We start from the raw sequence: 17,924 nt of genomic DNA on the forward strand, positions 1-17,924 counted from the left end.
TCAAAAAAAAAAAAAATCGGTATCTGAGTTCTCTAGCACCGTGATTGCTCCAGTGAGACGGATTCATATATAATTCTATTCCAATTTTTTTCATACGTGTAAGCTTAGGTACCTTGTCCACATAAATAGGAAGTTGCAACTAAAAGGGGTTTTATTATAGTAGTATCTCAAGCTAGTAAGTATTAACCAAAAACATTTAAATGTTTTATCAGTTGACAATTTGTTTTGGTCTTCCTTCAGATCTATTGAAAACAGCTGGGCACCGTGGCGCACACCTGGAATCCCAGCTGAGGCAGGAGGCTCCCTCGAGCCCAGGAATTGAAGGTTGCAGTAGGCTATGATTGTGTCACTGCACTCCAGCCTGGGAAACAGTACAAGACCTTGCAAATTAGAAAAAAGTTTCTGGAAAGTATACCAAAAGTCTTAAGATTTGCTAAATGAATATTAATTCAACAACCTAACAGCAAGTACATGGGGGAAGTTGGAGGATCTAAAAACTGACTTCCTTCACACCAACGACTCCTGCATTTAGCAGGTAAAAGCCCAATAGCATGATTGAGTGGAAACATGAAGGGACAAGGGTTAGGCTAGTTATGTTTATAAAAAGTCAACAGAGATTGAGTCAAGATACCAGAAACTCTACTGTAGTAAGATCCCAATTTGCAAAAACAGAGAAAGGAAGCATACAGAACTGTACCTTCTCAATTTTGCTGTGAATGTAAACTTCCTCTAACACATAAAATTTATTTTAAAGAAAAAAAGCCAGGAGTGGTGGCTTGCGCCTGTAGTGCCAGTTACTCACAGGGGAGGCTAAGGCAGGAGAATCACTTGAGACCAGCCTGGGAACTGTCACAAGACCCCATATCTATTTTTTTAAATTAAAGGGGGATGGGTGGGTGCGGTGGCTCACACCTGTAATCCTAGCACTTTGGGTGGATGAGGTGGGTGGATCACTTGAGGTCAGAAGTTCAAGACCAGCCTGGCCAACATGGCAAAGCCCCATTACTACTAAAAATAGAAAAATTAGCTGGGCATGGTAATGGACGCCTGTAATCCCAGCTACTCAGGAGGCTGAGATGGGAGAATCACCTGAACCTGGGAGGTGCAGGTTGCAGTGAGCCGAGATCGTGCCATTGCACTCCAGCCTGGGTGGCAGGAAAGGCCTACTGCAGGGAAGAAAGACGAATTTAATCCTGGTGTAAAGAAAGGCACGTCTCTAAGGATGGGAAGGAAGGTGTGATTTGGTCTGAAAGAATACTGTAAAAAAGACACACTTGTAGTTAGCATAATTCTTTAAATTGTTCTCTTTTTAGTAGCCCCAGAAAATCTACAGAAATTGGAAAAATTCAGAAATTCTGATTTGCTGAGGAACTGATCTGAACGACCAGCCTCATTTTCATAGTAGTATGGCCATGCAGAGCTCCCTAGTGGTTTATTAAAACCTAAAGCTGGCCGGGCGCAGTGACTCACACCTGTACTCCCAGCATTTTGGGAGGCCAAGGCGAGTGGATCATCTGAGGTCACCAGTTCGAGACCAGCCTGGCCAACGTGGAGAAACCCCATCTCTACTAAAAATGCAAAAATTAGCCGGGCATGGTTGTGGTCTGGGTGCCTGTATTCCCAGCTATCCTGGAGGCTGAGGCAGGAGAATTGCCTGAACCTGAGAGGTGGAGGTTGCAACGAGCCAATATGGTGTCACTGCACTCTGGCCTGGGCAAAAGAGTGAGACTCTGTCTCAAAAAAAAAAAAAAACAAAACAAAAAAAACAAACCCTAAAGTTAACAACTAAACCACCTGGGAGGTGATACCAGAAAAAAAATTTAACACTTCCTGGGTAACCTATTGAGTTTCTCATTTTAGTTACTAGAAAGCTTTCTTCAAAACTTTTATTAATCTGCTCTATTAATGCCAAAACCATTCAAAAGGAATATGAGGTCATGAAAATTAAATTTCCTGGATTCAGTCAATTTGGAGGGCCATTCAAAGCCTGTATTTTTGGCAGCGCTGTGACATAAATGACAGTAGATTTGGCTCTGTGTTCTAAATAGTGGAACAGCAAGTTGCCATATGTTCTACTCTTTGAAAAAAGAGGAGTTGTTACAGAGCAAGTATGTGTGTCTTTAGGAGGAAAAAGGAAAATAAACTGCCTACCTTCTTCAGAGACTATAACCACTCATGGACTTTAATACTCTAGAACGGCCACTTTTGCTTCCCACCTTTATTTAGAACATTCATCTTCCCCCTCTACCCAGAGATTCCCATTTAAAAAAAAGAAATTTTTTTTTTTTGAGACAGAGTCTCGCTCTGCTCCCCAGGCTGGAGTGCAGTGGCACGATCTCAGCTCACTGCAAGCTCCGCCTCCTGGGCTCATGCCATTCTTCTGCCTCAGCCTCCCGAGTAGCTGGGACTATAGGCGATTACCACCATGCCTGGCTATTTTGAAACCGTGTGAAACCGTGTTAGCCAGGATGGTCTTGATCTCCTGACCTCATGATCCGCCCGCCTCGGCCTCCCAAAGTGCTGGGATTACAGGCATGAGCCACTGCGCCCGGCCCCATTTAAATATTTTTATAGTAAAATTTGCTAAGGGACTAAGAGTAGACCAGGAAATGTGAAAATCATTACTACGACTACCCAACTATTTAACAAATTTCTTATCCTATCACCTTTCATACCTGTGAAACGATGGTAATAATGGATGTGTCTAGAGAACTTTCAAAACAAAAGGGTAAATCTATGTAATTACTCATCCCCACGTATTTTCTTTTTTTTTTTTAAGACGAAGTCTCACTCTGTCGCCCAGGCTGGAGTGCAGTGGCGTGATCTCAGCTCACTGCAACCTCCGCCTCCTGGGTTCAAGTGATTCTCCTGCCTCAGCCTCCCAAATAGCTGGCACTACAGGTGCATACCACCATGCCTGGCTAATTTTTTGTATTTTTAGTAGACATAGGGTTTCATTGTGTTAGCCAGGATGGTCTCGATCTCCTGACCTTGTGATCTGCCCGCCTCGGCCCCAAAGTGCTGGGATTACAGGCGTGAGCCACCGCGCCCGGCCTATTTTCTTTTTTGTTCTTTTTTTTTGAGACGGAGTTTCGCTCTTGTTGCCTCAGCCTCCTGAGCAGCTGGGATTACAGGTCACCACACCCAGCTAATTTTGTATTTTTAGTAGAGACAGGGTTTCTCCATGTTGATCACGGTCGTCTCGAACTCCCAACCTCAAGTGATGCACCCGCCTCGGCTTCCCGAAGTGTTGGGACTGCCCCCAGCCATCTCCATCTATTTTCTAAGCAGACAGATCAATTAACCTGATTGATAATTATACAATATAGATAATCATCCAGGATACCTTGGATACTTTGAGACATGTTCTCACTGTCACCCAGGCTGGAGTACAGTGGTGTGATCACTGCAGCCTTTACCTCCCAGACTGATCCTACCTGCCTCCCAAATAGCTGGGACCACAGGTACATGCCACCATTCCAGGCTAATTTTTGTATTTTTGTAGAGATGGGGTTTCACCATGTTGCCCAGGCTGGTCTCAAACTCCTGGGCTCAAGAGATCCACCCAACTTGGCCTCCCAACGTGGTAGGATTACAGGCGTGAGCCACCACGCGTGGCCAGTACTTTCTGGATAAGGGTACAAAGATATAGTTCAGCAGTGATATGGCTACTGGCAGAGTCTTGGAACGAACAGTTTCTTCATCTGAGGAGGAGGAAAGATTTGTATGTTATTTACCTACCTACTTTCGCTAGGTCCTTCTATTTGCTGTTTGTTCATCACCAGAAGGTGGTACTATATGAATACTTCTCTTTTCCTCTAGTAACCGAGAAAATGATACAGGAGTTTTTATCTCCTCTCGCTCTGTGTGTATGTGTATATATATATGTGCATGTTCATATAGACCCCCCCACCCCAATACTGTCAGCATATTACAGTTGGTTAGAGTATGCTACATATTAGCTACTTGGAAATACCTTTTGGCACTCTAAATATGCTTAAGTTGCAAAGAATACTCACTATCAAAGTCCATTATCTGAGCTCATAAAGCTTCAATCTGTGTCCACTTTTATTCCCATGACTTAAGTGGAAACCTGAATGTGGTTTAACTTCTTAAAAATACTATGTGCTATACTGATCAAAACTTCCACCTTCCTTTGTCTTTCCTCTTCTTTCTTGGGACCTCACATGATAGAAAATCAAAGTTGGTGATTTATTTTTTATTATGTTAAAGGTGATCTTGGCTTAAGAAAAACCAGATTCGTGACTAAAGGAAACATTTTCTTGGAGCTTTTCATTGTCTGGCTTAAATTTCCTTTAAAAAAAAAAGTAACTTTCCCTAAGTTAAAGTTAGCACTTTCACAAACGCTAGCAGAGTCACTAAATGAAATATTAACATCAAAACAAAAAAAACATGATTAACGAAGAAGTATTTTATTATTTTGCTGCAAAGCTGTTGCTTCACCGTATAAAAATAGCACCAGCAAATGCAGTGTATTGCAAAATCAAGATAGTGGTGTGTCATCTAACACTGTACAAGCAACAAAAACCTCTTCACTCCCAGTTATTTCCAATGGAAAGGTCATTAAGTATTTCATCCCAAATCCAGGCAAGTTACAATATTATATAAGGCTTAAGAATAACAACATTATCTTTGAATTATGTAATTTTTAAAACTAGTTTTTACCATGGATAATTTAATGAATTCTGAACACTAGAGCCTAGTCTAAAATCTATAATCATTACAAAGTTAAAGGACATTTTCCTTCATTAGCAGCGTTAACAGTAGTTTTTTTCTTCCCCATTGGTAATGCTATAAGTTGCTATTCTAAGTCTTCTATCCACCACTAATTTAAGACAATCTGCTGGGTTGTGGTATTTCATACTAGTTTATTTAGGGGTTCCATTTTCACTCCTCAATAGATTTGATGTATTTCTCATATGCTTCTTCACTCATAAGTTCATCTAGTTCTGAAGGGTTACTCAGTGTCATCTTGATCAGCCAACCTGCAACCAAACAACAACCTTATATTCCACATTAACTTTTTAAAAAGTCAGATTCATCCAAAATGTAAAATAAATTTGAGTGCCTCAATCTCGTATTCTTTACAAAAACTATACATATTTGTTCATGGAACTTTAAATTTTAGCCTTAAGAATTAAAATACTTGTATATAACAAATGAAAATAATTATAGCTAGAATAGATTCCACCATAATAAATTAAGAACTCTTAGGTTGTAATAAGTATCAGACAATGACATTTAAATCTTTAGGGGCTGGGCACGGTGGCTCACGCCTGTAATCCCAGTACTTTGGGAAGCCAAGGCAGGCAAATCACTTGAGGCTAGGAGCTCTGGACCAGCCTGGCCAACACATTGAAACCCCATCTGTACCAAAAACAGAAAAATTAGCCGGGCATGGTGGCGGTTCCCTGCAATCCCAGCTACTGGGAAGCTGAGGCAGGAGAAGTGCTTGAACCTGGGAAGGGGAGGTTTCAGTGCGCCGAGATCATGCCACTGCACTCCAGCCTAGGCGACAGAGGGAGACTGTCTCAAAAAAATAAGTCCTTAAATATATGATCCAAATATAAAAGGCCAGGCATATCTTTAACAAATCGAACACTAACTACTGAGGTTAATGGGATTAGAAAGCAGTAGTAATTAGAAGGACTAGGTGACAGGCAAAAAAGAACTACAATCTAATCCTAACTTTGCCATTTATCAGCCATGTGACCCTGACAGATAAATCCTTTGGAGCCTCTATTCATCTACAAAATAGAGAAAATTGCTGTTAGCTTACCTCATTAGATTGTAAGGATGAAAATGTGAGAAAACCAAAAATTAATGTAGAATATATCATTATTTTGTTATCTCCCGTGTCCGTGTCACACAATATGAGTGGCTGCTTTATGTCTGAAAAAATACTTTGCAGGTGTTTACACCAAACCAAAGAATCTACAACTGATATCAAGAACCCTGCAAAATAAGGTAATGCTTTTATCACCAGAGATTTTTTTTTTTTTTTTTTTTGAGACGGTCTCGCTCTGTCATTCAGGCTGGAGTGGAGTGGTGCGATCTTGGCTCACTACAGACTGCAGCCTTGACCTCCCAGGCTCAAGCAATTCTCCCACTTCAGCCTCCCTAGCAACTGAGACTACAGGCACATTCCACCACAACCAGCTAATTTTTGTCTTTCTATAGAGACAGAGTCTCACCATGGTGCCCAGCTGGTCTCCAACTCCTGGACTAAAGCAATCCACCCACCTTGGCCTCCCAAAGTGCTGGGAGCACGGGTGTGAGCCACTGCGCCTAGCCAGAAATCTTAAACATAACTTTATGTATTCAACTAACCTCTGTTTTCCTTTTAAAGCAGAACATCTCTATTTAGTACCAAGCAGTAGAAAAAGATGAAGTCACAATCAGCTAAGCTTGCTTTAAATTCTAGATAAAATATTAACTGTGAGAAATTTCTAGCAAAAGCTTACCATCTTCATAACAAGATTTGTTTACAAGTCCTGGATTTTCTGCAAGAGCTTCATTAATTTCAGTTACTTCTCCTGATAAAGGAGAATAGAGTTCACTAGCAGCTTTCACACTTTCCAAAGCACCAAACTCATCTAAATGGAAAAAAAAAATAAAGAAAACATGAAATGTTAAAAGTCAGTGACCAGAAAACATAAAATATGGAAAAGTAGATTCCTGTCATATAGCTATGATTTTAAAATTCCAAATTTCTTTTTTTTTTTCTTTTTTGAGACGGAGTCTCGCTCTGTCGCCAGGCTACAGTGCAATGGCGCAATCTCGGCTCACTGCCACCTCCGCCTCCCAGGTTCAAGCGATTCTCCTGCCTCAGCCTCTGGAGTAGCTGGGATTACAGGCCCACACCACCACGCCCAGCTAATTTTTATATTTTTAGTAGACAGGGTTTCACTGTGTTGGCCAGGCTGGTCTTGAACTCCTGACCTTGTGATCTACCCGCCTCAGCCTCCCAAAGTGCTGGGATTACAACCGTGAGCCAATACGCCTGGCCTAAATTTCTTTAATTAAAAATAAAACCATACGTTTTGTCAGGCTGTAATAACCCACGAGAAGGGTATGTATTGTCTCAACGAAGTGGACCTATCTGTGTGTCCTGGACACAGTGAATAACAAATGGTGATGTGCCTGAATGCCAGATGTGTGTAGGTTCAGTAAAACTCAATGTTCTTGCAACTTAGCTGTGGCTCAGAAAAAAACAAAATGAAAACTTTAGAATGTTCCAGTGACAGTGAAGTACCTTGTATCAGACCACCTTCCTGCAGATAACAATTATAAGCTCTGGACCGGGCGTGGTGCAGATAACAGTTATAAGCTCTGGGCCAGGCATGGTGGCTCATGCCTGAAATTCCAGCACTTTGGGAGCCCTAGGCAGGCAGATCACCTTAGGTCAGTAGTTTGAAACCAGCCTAGCCAACATGGTCTCTACTAAAATACAAAAAAATCAGCTGGACATAGTGGTGGACGCCTGTAATCCCAGCTACTTGGGAGACTGAGGCAGGAGAGTCGCCTGAACCCAGAAGGCGGAGGTTGCAGTGAGCAGAGACCACGCCATTGCACTCCAGCCCAAGTGACAGCATGAGACTCCATCTCAAAAACAAAAAAACACTATTATAAATGTTAAAAGTCAGTGACTTGAAAACATAAAATATAAACATATATGAAAACATAAAATATGATTACAGTTAGTAATCCCAGCACTTTGGGAAGCCAAGGCAGGTAGATCACTTGAGGTCAGGAGTTCAAGACCAGCCTGGCCAACACGGTGAAACCCCGTCTCTATCAAAAACTCAAAAAAAAAAAAAAAAAAAAAAAAAAAAAAGTAGCCTGGTGTGGTGGTGTGTGCCTGTAGTCCGGCTACTAGGGAGGCTGAAAAAGGAGAATTGCTTGAACCTGGGAGGCGGAGGTTGCAGTGAGCCTGTATTGCACCACTGCATTCCAGCCTGGGCAACAGAGCAAGTCTCCATCTCAAAAAAAGAAGAAGGAAAAAAAGAACAGTTTAAAAAAAGGCTGAAAAGTTAACAGTCTTAGGGACCTATAGGACAGTATCAAGTGATCTGACGAACGAACACGTCTCAAATCAGAGAAGACAAAAGGAATGAAGTGAGAAGAGAAAGAAATCTTGACTAAAAAAAGAAGTCTCCAAATTTAATGGAAAAAAAAATTCAATCTACGGATTCAAGAAGCTCGGTAAACCCCAAAAGCGGCCAAAGGTAACACACACTGTGTGATTCCTTTCAAATAAAGTTAAAAAATAGGGAAAATTAACCTATGGTGCAGAAACGAGAGAAGATGTCATCTATTTGTTGGGAAGGTTTATTCAAGTGTATACATTTGTTAAAACTCACTGAATTGTACATTTCTGGTCCATGCATTTCACTGTATGTAGATTTTACATCAAGTTAAAAAACTACCTTTAGCAGAATGTCTTAAAAGGGTACTCATTAGTTTAAGGACATTATCTAACATATTGATATTAATAGACTTTTTTTCTTTTTCTTTTTTTTGAAGCAGTCTTGCTCTGTCGCCCAGGCTGGAGTGCAGTGATGGGATCTCGGCTCACTGCAACCTCCGCCTCCCAGGTTCCAGCAATTCTCCTGTCTCAGCCTCCTAAGTAGCAATTACTTTTGCACCAGCCTACTACTTGGGTCAAAAGCACTCTAATTGGCTGGGCACGGTGGCTCACACTTGTAATCTCAGCACTTTGGGAGGCCGAGGCAGGTGATCACTCGAGGTCAGGAGTTCGAGACCAGCCTGGCCAACGTGGGGAACCCCTGTCTCTAATAAAAATACAAAAATTAGCTGGGAGTGGTGGCACATGCCTGAGACACAAGAATCGCTTGTACCCGGGAGGCGGAGGTTGCAGTGGGCCGAGATGGTGCCACTGCACTCCAGCCTGGGTAACAAAGCGAGACTGTCTCAAACAAACAAACAAACAAAAACACTCTAATTAATCCAGGGTACAAACAATTTACTATTCAATGTAAAGATGAGGTAAAGAAAATTCATGGCATGGATCATTCCAAGATCCTAACAACACTCACCTTGTTTGTTCAATTTTGTCCCAACTTCAGGTAGACTACAGTAAACGACATCTCCCAATGCTTCCTAAATAAAACAAGACAAAACCAAAAATCTCTAAGAAATTAAAACTAAACCCTCCAGTAAACAGAACAAGCAAAACACTGAATCCCCTATAATTAAGATTTAGTACATATTTTATACTTGAGGGGCTACATTCTTGGGTTTTCCTTAAAATCCTTTAAACATGTAAAAACTACTTGGTCAGGCATGGTAGTTCATGCCTGTAATCCCAGTACTTTGAGAGGCCCAAGGTGGGCATATCACTTGAGGTCAGAAGTATGAGACCAGCCCGGTTAACATGGTGAAACCCAGTCTCTAATAAAACTACAAAAATTAGCCGGGCGTGGTGGTGGGCACATGTAATCCCAGCTACTCAGGAGGCTGAGGTAGGAGAATCACTTAAACCTGGGAGACAGAGGTTGCAGTGAGTTGAGATTGCGCCTCTGTACTCCAGCCTTGGCGACAGAACAAGACTCCATGTCAAGAATAAAAATAAATGGCTGGGTGCGGTGGCTCGTGCCTGTAATCCCAGCTCTCAGGGAGGCAAAGGTGGGAGGATAGCTTGAGCCCAGGAGTTCGAGACCTGCCTGGGCAATATAGCAAGACTGTTCTCCAAAAATAAGTAAAATAAAATGATTTTAAAAACTATTCTCAACTCAGGAGCTGCAAGAGACCAGCCACCAGCCTGATTTGGCTCACAGGCTTTAGCAACATGACAAAAGCCACATGCTCCAGACAACACTGCTAGCTCTTTGTTTTGTTTGGTTTTGAGACAGAGTTTCTCTCTTTTTGCCCAGGCTGGAGTGCAGTGGCCTGATCTCAGCTCACTGCAACCTCTATCTCCCAGGTTCAAGTGATTCTCCTGCCTCAGTCTCCCAAGTAGCTGGGATTACAGGTGCCCCCCACCATGCCCAACTAATTTTTTAAAATTTTTTGCTAGAGACGCAGTTTCACCATGTTGGCCAGGCAGGTCTTGAACTTCTGACTCAGATGATCCACTTGCCTCGGCCTTCCAAATGCTAGGATTACAGGTGTGAGCCACTGCACCCGGCAAACACTACTAGCTCTTCTGAGCATGAACATATTTGGTGTTCTTCCACCTCTGCAGTTTTATGTACACCATTGCCCCCGATGCACTTGCTGAAATCCTGCTCACTGATTCTACAAATCACAGTCCTCACGTCTTGTACTCCCTGAAGTCCTTGACTCCAGAAAGAAGCGGTCTCTCCATCAGGTAGGTGAATTACAAGCCCACCGTTCCGATGTCACCATGTAATGTGTGCGAGTCATTCCCGTGGAGGTAGGTAAATTACAAGCCCACCGTTCCGATGTCATCATGTAATGTGTGCGAGTCATTCCCGTGGAGGTAGGTAAATTACAAGCCCACCGTTCCGATGTCACCATGTAATGTGCGCGAGTCATTCCCGTGGAGGTAGGTAAATTACAAGCCCACCGTTCCGATGTCATCATGTAATGTGTGCGAGTCATTCCCGTGGAGGTAGGTAAATTACAAGCCCCCCGCTCCGATGCCATTGTGTAATGTGTGCGAGTCATTCCCGTGGAGGTAGGTAAATTACAAGCCCACCGCTCCGACGCCATCATGTAATGTGTGCGAGTCATTCCCGTGGAGGTAGGTGAATTACAAGCCCCCCGCTCCGATGCCATCATGTAATGTGTGCGAGTCATTCCCGTGGAGGTAGGTAAATTACAAGCCCACCGTTCCAATGTCATCATGTAATGTGTGCGAGTCATTCCCGTGGAGGTAGGTAAATTACAAGCCCACCGTTCCGATGTCACCATGTAATGTGTGCGAGTCATTCCCGTGGAGGTAATGCCCCTCACAAATACACTCTAGGAGGTAAGGACGACATCTTACACAACAGCTCAAAAAATACCCAATACGGAGCCTCACAGTAGGTATACAGAGATGCCAAGGAAGATAGAATCGTCAGTGATTCTCAACACAGAAGAATCTTACATGTCTGAGGAATTTTGTACAGTCACATGCCGCCTAATGGCGTTTTGGTCAACAACAGACCACATACACGACAGTGGTCCCATGAAATTATAATATAGTTAGTATCACTTATCCAAAATGCTTGGGACCAGAAGTGTTTTGGATTTCAGATTTTGGAATCCTTGCATTATACTTAACAGATGAGCACTCCTCATCCAAGATTCTGGATTCCAAAATGCTCCAATGAGCATTTTCTTTGAGAGTCATGTTGGTGCTCAAAAAGTTTCAGATTTGGCCGGGCGCGGTGGCTCAAGCCTGTAATCCCAGCACTTTGGGAGGCCGAGGCGGGCGGATCACAAGGTCAGGAGATCGAGACCACAGTGAAACCCCGTCTCTACTAAAAATACAAAAAATTAGCCGGGCGCGGTGGCGGGCGCCTGTAGTCCCAGCTACTCAGGAGGCTGAGGCAGGAGAATGGCGTGAACCCAGGAGGCGGAGCTTGCAGTGAGCCAAGATCGCGCCACTGCACTCCAGCCTGGGCAACAGCGTGAGACTCCGTCTCAAAAAAAAAAAAAAGTTTCAGATTTTTGGATTATTTCAGGGATTAAAGATGCTCAACCTGTACCATATTTTTACTGCATCTTTTCTATGTTTTGATAGACAATTGTGTTACGATTGACTACAGTATTCAGTACGGTAACATGCTATACAGGTTTGTAGCCCAGGAGCAAAGGCTGTACCATACAGCCAAGGTGTGTAATAGGCTGTACCATCTAGGTGTGTGTAAGGGCACCCAGGAGGCTCACAAGGACGAAATCCCCTAGGAGGCATTTCTCAGAACACAGCTCCATCATTAAGTGACACATGACTATATTCCCATCAGTTAACATCCCCCTTCCCCGCCTCACCCAATACATACATCCAGTTGAAAATCACTGACCACGCTAGTATTTGGCTTCTCATTTTCTCTTAAACATTATCGCCATATGGAATTGAGGGGAATTTACAGAGAAAAGATGGGCTAAATAAAAGCCTTCCCTTTGTGTAATCTGTGCCTATTGAGGTTTTCTTTCTTCCCATCCCGCTGGTCATGTGTGTATCACTGGACCCACAAAATGCTGGTAACACCCTGCTCTTCTTTTTCTTCTTTCCTTAAATGCCCAGTACAAAACACACACATTTCCTTCTTGAATAAGATGTTTCCTACTTTTAGTGTTAAGCTTGCAACATCTCTTAAAATACCACATAATGCCCTAACTACGTTTTACTTAATTCAACTCTGGTTGGTTTTCTTTTTTTTCTTTTTTTTTTTTTTTTTTTTTTTCTGAGATGGAGTCTCACTCTGTCACCCGGGCTAGAGTGCAGTAGTGTGATCTCGGCACACTGCAACTTCTGCCTCCCAGGTTCAAGTGATTCTCCTGTCTCAGCCTCCTGAGTGGCTGGGATTACAGGTGTGCACCACCAGGACCAGCTAATTTTTGTAATTTGCAGTGACATGACCATGGTTCAATGCAGCCTCAACCTCCTGGGCTCCAGCAATCCTCTTGCCTTAGCCTCCTGAGTAGCTGGGACCACAGGCATGAGCCACCATGCCAGGCTAATTTTTTTTTAACTTTTGGTAGAGATGGGGTCTTACTATGTTGACTAGGCTGGTCTTGTACTCCTGGCCTCAAGCAATCCTCCTGCCTAAGCCTCCCAAAGTGTTAGGATTACAGGCCTGAGCCATCTCACGCGGCCTAAACACTTTTTTAAACACAGAGATAAAGCAAATTATGCAAGAGCATACTGTCACAAATATTTCAATATAATCCAATACCTGTGCAAAATTGCTGATTCCCACTGTTCCAATACCATTTTCTGTTGTTATCCATTCATGTTTCTCTGTGAATTTACGCACTAAAACAGAAGACCAATATTTCAGAAAACCAGCAGCATTACTTCTTAAGAAGCACTTTTCATTATCATTCCTTTCAAAAGACTTTCCCAGAATTTGTGTCTGACCTGTTGACACTACCTTTAAATAGTACATGGCCCCGGAAAGAACGAAGATCGTGTATAGATCTGACGCATTGAAACAGCAGTACCATTTAAGCAAAGATGGCTTGATCTGAACGCCGTGTGCATCTTTTGGAGACTGGATTATTTGCTTTAACATTACTTAGCCTAAATCACAAAAGAAAATTTTGGAGCATATTTCAAATGTATACTTAACTATTACTGGTCTGTCTTTCAGAAAAAAAAAAAAATTCTGTCCCTCTGAAGACAGATTTGGGGTGATGAGGTTTAGGGAGACAGCATAAAGATGGCTCATATAAGAATCTATTTAACCGAAGAAATAATAACAATAATAAGGTGCCTCTTTAGGCAGAGTTGACCTAAGAGGCCTTCACTGCAGCTTGGGTTATAAAGTAAAATTTTATAGGAATGAAACTGACCTCCTGAAACAACTATAATATGACTAAGTTCTTAAAATTCTACTTTAATCAAATTCAAGCCTGACCTTGAAGACAGTACTACCATCACTTAAAGAAGAAAACTAACATCAGAACTCAACAGTCTCCTCAGAGCTAAGCCATGAGTTGGTGGAAAGTGAAGCTCTGCTCATCATTCACTGGACAGGTTCAGCCCTTCACTTACTGAGCACTTCTCTAAAGATATGGTCAAACGATTCAGGGAATCCTGAAAGAAAGGCCGCCCAGGCCGGGCGTGGTGGCTCACACCTGTAATCCCAGCACTTTGGGAGGCTGAGGCAGGCAAATCACAAGGTCAGCAGTTCGAGACCAGCCTGGCCAACATGGTGAAACCCCGTCTCTACTAAAAATACAAAAAAATTAGCTGGGTGTGGTGGTGGGCACCTGTAATCCCAGCTACTGAGGCAGACTGAGTAGCTGTAATCCCAGCACTTGGGAGACTGAGGCAGGAGAATCGCTTGAACCTGGGAGGCGGAGGTTGCAGTGAGCCAAGATTGCGCCACTGCACTCCACCCCGGGTGACAGTGCGAGACTCCGTCTCAAAATAAAATTTAAAAAAAAAAAAAAAAAAAAGAAAGGCTGCCTAATGTTCAAGAGATGTAAAAAGAGTTATTTAGGATATAAAGTTCAAAGTACTTGCCTTAGAGGATATTTTTTAAAAAGCATATGCTATATTAAATATATTTCATATTCTGACACCAAGTATTTTTCCAAAAACAACGTGACATAAGTTCATAGGAAAATGGTTAACTCAAATACTGTTTTAAAAAGGCCTCACTGGCTCATTTTACCCCTTACCCAAAAGATAGTTGTACTCAAAACAGCATTCAGTTGCTTTGGTTACAGCTTTGATATGCAGCACAACATAAGTAGAGTGTATAATTATTATTTTTATTTTTTATTTTTGTAGAGATGGGGGGTGGTCTATGTTGTCCAGACCGGTCTCAAATACTGGGCTGAGTAATCCTCCCACCTCAACCTCTCAAAGTGTGTGAGCCACCGTACCTGGCCAAGTATGTAATTTAATATTGCTTTCTTTCCCCCCTAATTATGAAACTTTATTTAAAGTTCATACCCTTCAGTGGAAGAAGTCAAAAAAGGTGTCACTAAGAAATTTACTTTGTTTCATTCCACTTCAAAGAACTGAATGTTTCAGGTCAATCTGATGTTCAGGTAAGAAAGTTTAAGACGTGTACACTGTGTTCTGACTGAAAGACTCTCCCTACCACCTTTACTAACTACTTCAGGTCTAGATTTGGAAGCCCGTTCCTGCCCAAAGGCTTGTCTAACCAAGCCTGGGTTCCTGGGCCAGTCAGCATGCTCTCACGGTACCTTACACCACTATTCCCCACCACACTCACAGTGCTGAACATGCTAGAGAGTTCATCTGTCAGTCTCCCCAGGCAGTAGACTGTGTACCGAGCAAGAAACAGCAGGGTTTATCCTATTTTCATTTGTTTTCCCAATTCTAAATACAGTGCTTGCCACATAGCAAGCACTCCAAAGCTGAGGGAATGAAATAATTTGTTTTCCCTTAAATTATCATGTTGCAGGCCAGGCACAGTGACTCATGCGTGTAATCCCAGCACTTTGGGAGGCCGAGGCGGGCAGATCACCTGAGGTCGGGAGTTTGAGCCCAGCCTGGCCAGCATGATGAAACCCTATCTCTACTAAAAAAATACAAAAATTAGCCAGCTGTGGTGGCACATGCCTGTAATCCCAGCTACTTGGGAGGCTGAGGCACGAGAATTGCTTGAACCCAGGAGGCAGAGGTTGCAGCCAAGATCACGCCACTGCACTCCAGCCTGAGCAACAGAGCAAGACTCGGTCTCAAAAAAAAAAAAAAAAAATCGCTGGGCATGGTGGCTCACGCCTGTAATGCCAACACTTTGGGAGAAAAATAATTTTTTTCCCCTTAAATTATCATGTTGCAGGTCAGGCACAGTGGCTCATGCCTGTAATCCCAGCACTTTGGGAGGCCGAGGCGGGCAGATCACCTGAGGTCAGGAGTTCGAGACCAGCCTGGCCAGCATGGTGAAACCACGTCTCTACTAAAAATACAAAAATCAGCTGGGTGTAGTGGTTCATGCCTATAATCCCAGCTACTTGGGAGGCTGAGGCAGGAGAATCACTTGAACCTGGGAGGCGGAGGTTGCAGTGAGCTGAGATTGCACCACTGCACTCCAGCCCGGACGATGAGCAAAACTTTGTCTCAAAAAAAAAAAAAAAAAAAAATCATGCTGCAGAATAAAATGATCTTTTAAAGTTTATTAAGAGGATTCTGAGCAAAATAGATGGTATACAGTTGTCTATAACACTTAATTCTCTCTGTTACAAGTCTAGAACTCGCCAGTTATATGCCAATTATGAGCAGTCTGAAGCTAATACACCTTTTCAAAGTAAGTGCCAGACCACTATAAATATTACCTGAGACTACCATCTTTGACCTTGCCATCTTGCCCACCTGTGAAGATAATTTTAGGATTAAGGCTGCTGTGACACTCATTTTAGCAACCGAGCAACCCCAAGTTTAGAGGGAGACAGCAACATTACTAAGCTCAATACCCCTCAGTCCTGGCCAGGCGCAGTGGCTCTCGCCTGTAATTCCAGCACTTTGGGAGGCCGAGGCGGGCAGATCACCTGAGATCAGGTGTTCAAGAGCAACCTGGCCAACATGGTGAAACCCCGTTTCTACTAAAAATACAAAAATTGGCCAAGTATGGTGGCGGGCACCTGTAATCCCAGCTACTCGGGAGGCTGAGGCAGGAGAATCACTTGAACCTGGGAGGCAGAAGTTGCAGTGATTCAAAGTCCTAAGTCTTTATTTTAATAAGCATGCTGTTTAGGCTAAAGATAATGATTAGTACAATTCTCCTTTAACCCTTGGCCCGACAGAAAGAAGTGGATAGATTAGGTAAATAATTACTTTCTTTTTTTGAGACAGAGTCTCACTCTGTCGCCCAGGCTGGAGTGCAGTGGCGCGATCTCGGCTCACTGCAACCTCCGCCTCCCGGGTTCAAGTGATTCGGCCTCAAGTAGCTGGGATTACAAGCACATGCCACCACGCCCGGCTAATTTTTTGTATTTTTAGTAGAGATGGGGTTTCACCCTGTTAGCCAGGATGGTCTCGATCTCCTGACCTCGTGATCCGCCCGCCGCGGTCTCCCAAAGTGCTGGGATTACAGGCGTGAGGCATCGCGCCCGGCCTGGTGCTTTAATTTTAATAAGCGCTTCTGCTTTAATTTTACTTCGGAGTTCTCAGTAACGGTCCATTTAGTAAACTAAAGGCCTCCCCATTTGGGGTCTCAACGATGCACGCAGATGGGAGATAAACTAAGGCCACTGAGACGCTTAAGCGACACGTGCCTGGCTTCTGCAGCAAGCGGCCGACCTGCCCGCGGGACCGGCCGGGCCACCCCAGCTTCGGCGTCCCGCAGGCCTCCCCTCCCGGGGGCAGGCAACCCCTAGGGCAAAGGCTGCTCGCGGGACCTCCCGCTACTTAAGAGGGAGAAGCGGCCGCAGAGCCGGGGATCCCAACAGAAGAAAAGGGCAGGGTCCATTCTCGCTCCGCACCGGTGGCTCAGGAGCGGGGCCCAGGCGTCCTCCGAGTCCAGCTGGGCCCGGGACAAGCAGCCCAGGCGGGGAGGGAGCAGCCGCCCACTTGTCCGCCGCGCTTACCCGAGAGCAGAGCGGGTCGCGTGCGCAGTGTCCGGACGGCGCCCGCCCCCAACTGCCAGGGCCTCAGCGGGCAGGGCGCGGCGGGTGACCGGACCGCGCGCAGGGTGCAGAGCAGGTCCCGCACGCTCCGCACCACTCGCAGCGCCATGTTCGCAGGGACGGGGGTCGCAGCGCTACGCCTCGGCCACCCGCGCCGGGAGGCGGGGCGGGGAGGGGCAGTTCGCAGCCGGAGCAAGCCGGCTGGACAGAGGCGCGGAGGCGGTGCCGTGGGGGCGGGACAGAGCCTGATTGGGCAGAGCGCGGAGGGCGGAGACTCCTAGGCGAGGGGGCGAGGCAAAGTCTGATTGGCCAGCACGCGGAGGCCGGAGACTCCAGGGCCTGGCGCGACCTCGGATACGGCGACGCGCAAGAGGGGCGTAAGAGGGGCGTGGATATGGGGGAATAACCTGAGGCCCGGAAGAGGCAGCACTGAGGGGCGGGGACTAGCGCGGCGGGCCCGGGTATGATTGGGCTCCCCGGAGGAGGGGGCGGGGCCTAGCCCCAGGCGTGGTTTCCTTTCCACATGTGGATCTGTTTCACTGTCTCAGGCATAATTTTGCAAAGGTAGTTTCACCACCACACGAAGGAATTCAAGAACAAGTCGGAAAATCGTGAAAGTACAGAGATTTACTGGAAAGTACACACTCAAGAACGGGCGG

General features: G+C 44.5%; 1 protein-coding gene across 3 annotated transcripts; it reads right to left on the bottom strand.

Moving 5' to 3' along the window:
• Positions 1 to 4,417: 4,417 nt before the first annotated feature.
• Positions 4,418 to 17,433, bottom strand: GCSH (glycine cleavage system protein H). Of its 3 annotated transcripts, XM_065536717.1 has the most exons (6): positions 17,227 to 17,433; positions 15,976 to 16,012; positions 12,894 to 12,973; positions 9,081 to 9,144; positions 6,486 to 6,617; positions 5,025 to 5,976 (listed from the first exon to the last, which is right to left on the bottom strand). In XM_065536717.1, the coding sequence occupies exons 2-6, from the start codon at positions 16,001 to 16,003 to the stop codon at positions 5,792 to 5,794; spliced, it is 489 nt and encodes a 162-aa protein (XP_065392789.1). In that variant the 5' UTR covers positions 16,004 to 16,012; positions 17,227 to 17,433; the 3' UTR covers positions 5,025 to 5,791. The 3 variants fall into 3 exon arrangements, with proteins under 3 accessions (XP_005592688.1, XP_065392789.1, XP_045237869.1); XM_005592631.4 differs by lacking the exons at positions 5,025 to 5,976; positions 15,976 to 16,012 and adding an exon at positions 4,418 to 5,006; XM_045381934.2 differs by lacking the exon at positions 15,976 to 16,012.
• Positions 17,434 to 17,924: the final 491 nt, after the last annotated feature.

Source organism: Macaca fascicularis, chromosome 20 (assembly GCF_037993035.2).
Source record: "Macaca fascicularis isolate 582-1 chromosome 20, T2T-MFA8v1.1".
Lineage (NCBI taxonomy): Eukaryota > Metazoa > Chordata > Mammalia > Primates > Cercopithecidae > Macaca > Macaca fascicularis.

Bases quoted from the DNA above. Each gene is read 5' to 3' on its own strand.
- GCSH (XM_045381934.2), bottom strand. From the start codon at position 17,374: ATGGCGCTGCGAGTGGTGCGGAGCGTGCGGGACCTGCTCTGCACCCTG. The intron at 12,974-17,226 runs GTAAGCGCGGCG...CTTCTGTTTTAG, and splicing joins GCGACCCGCTCTGCTCTCGG to TGCGTAAATTCACAGAGAAA. The intron at 6,618-9,080 runs GTGAGTGTTGTT...TTTTCCATTTAG, and splicing joins GACAAAATTGAACAAACAAG to ATGAGTTTGGTGCTTTGGAA.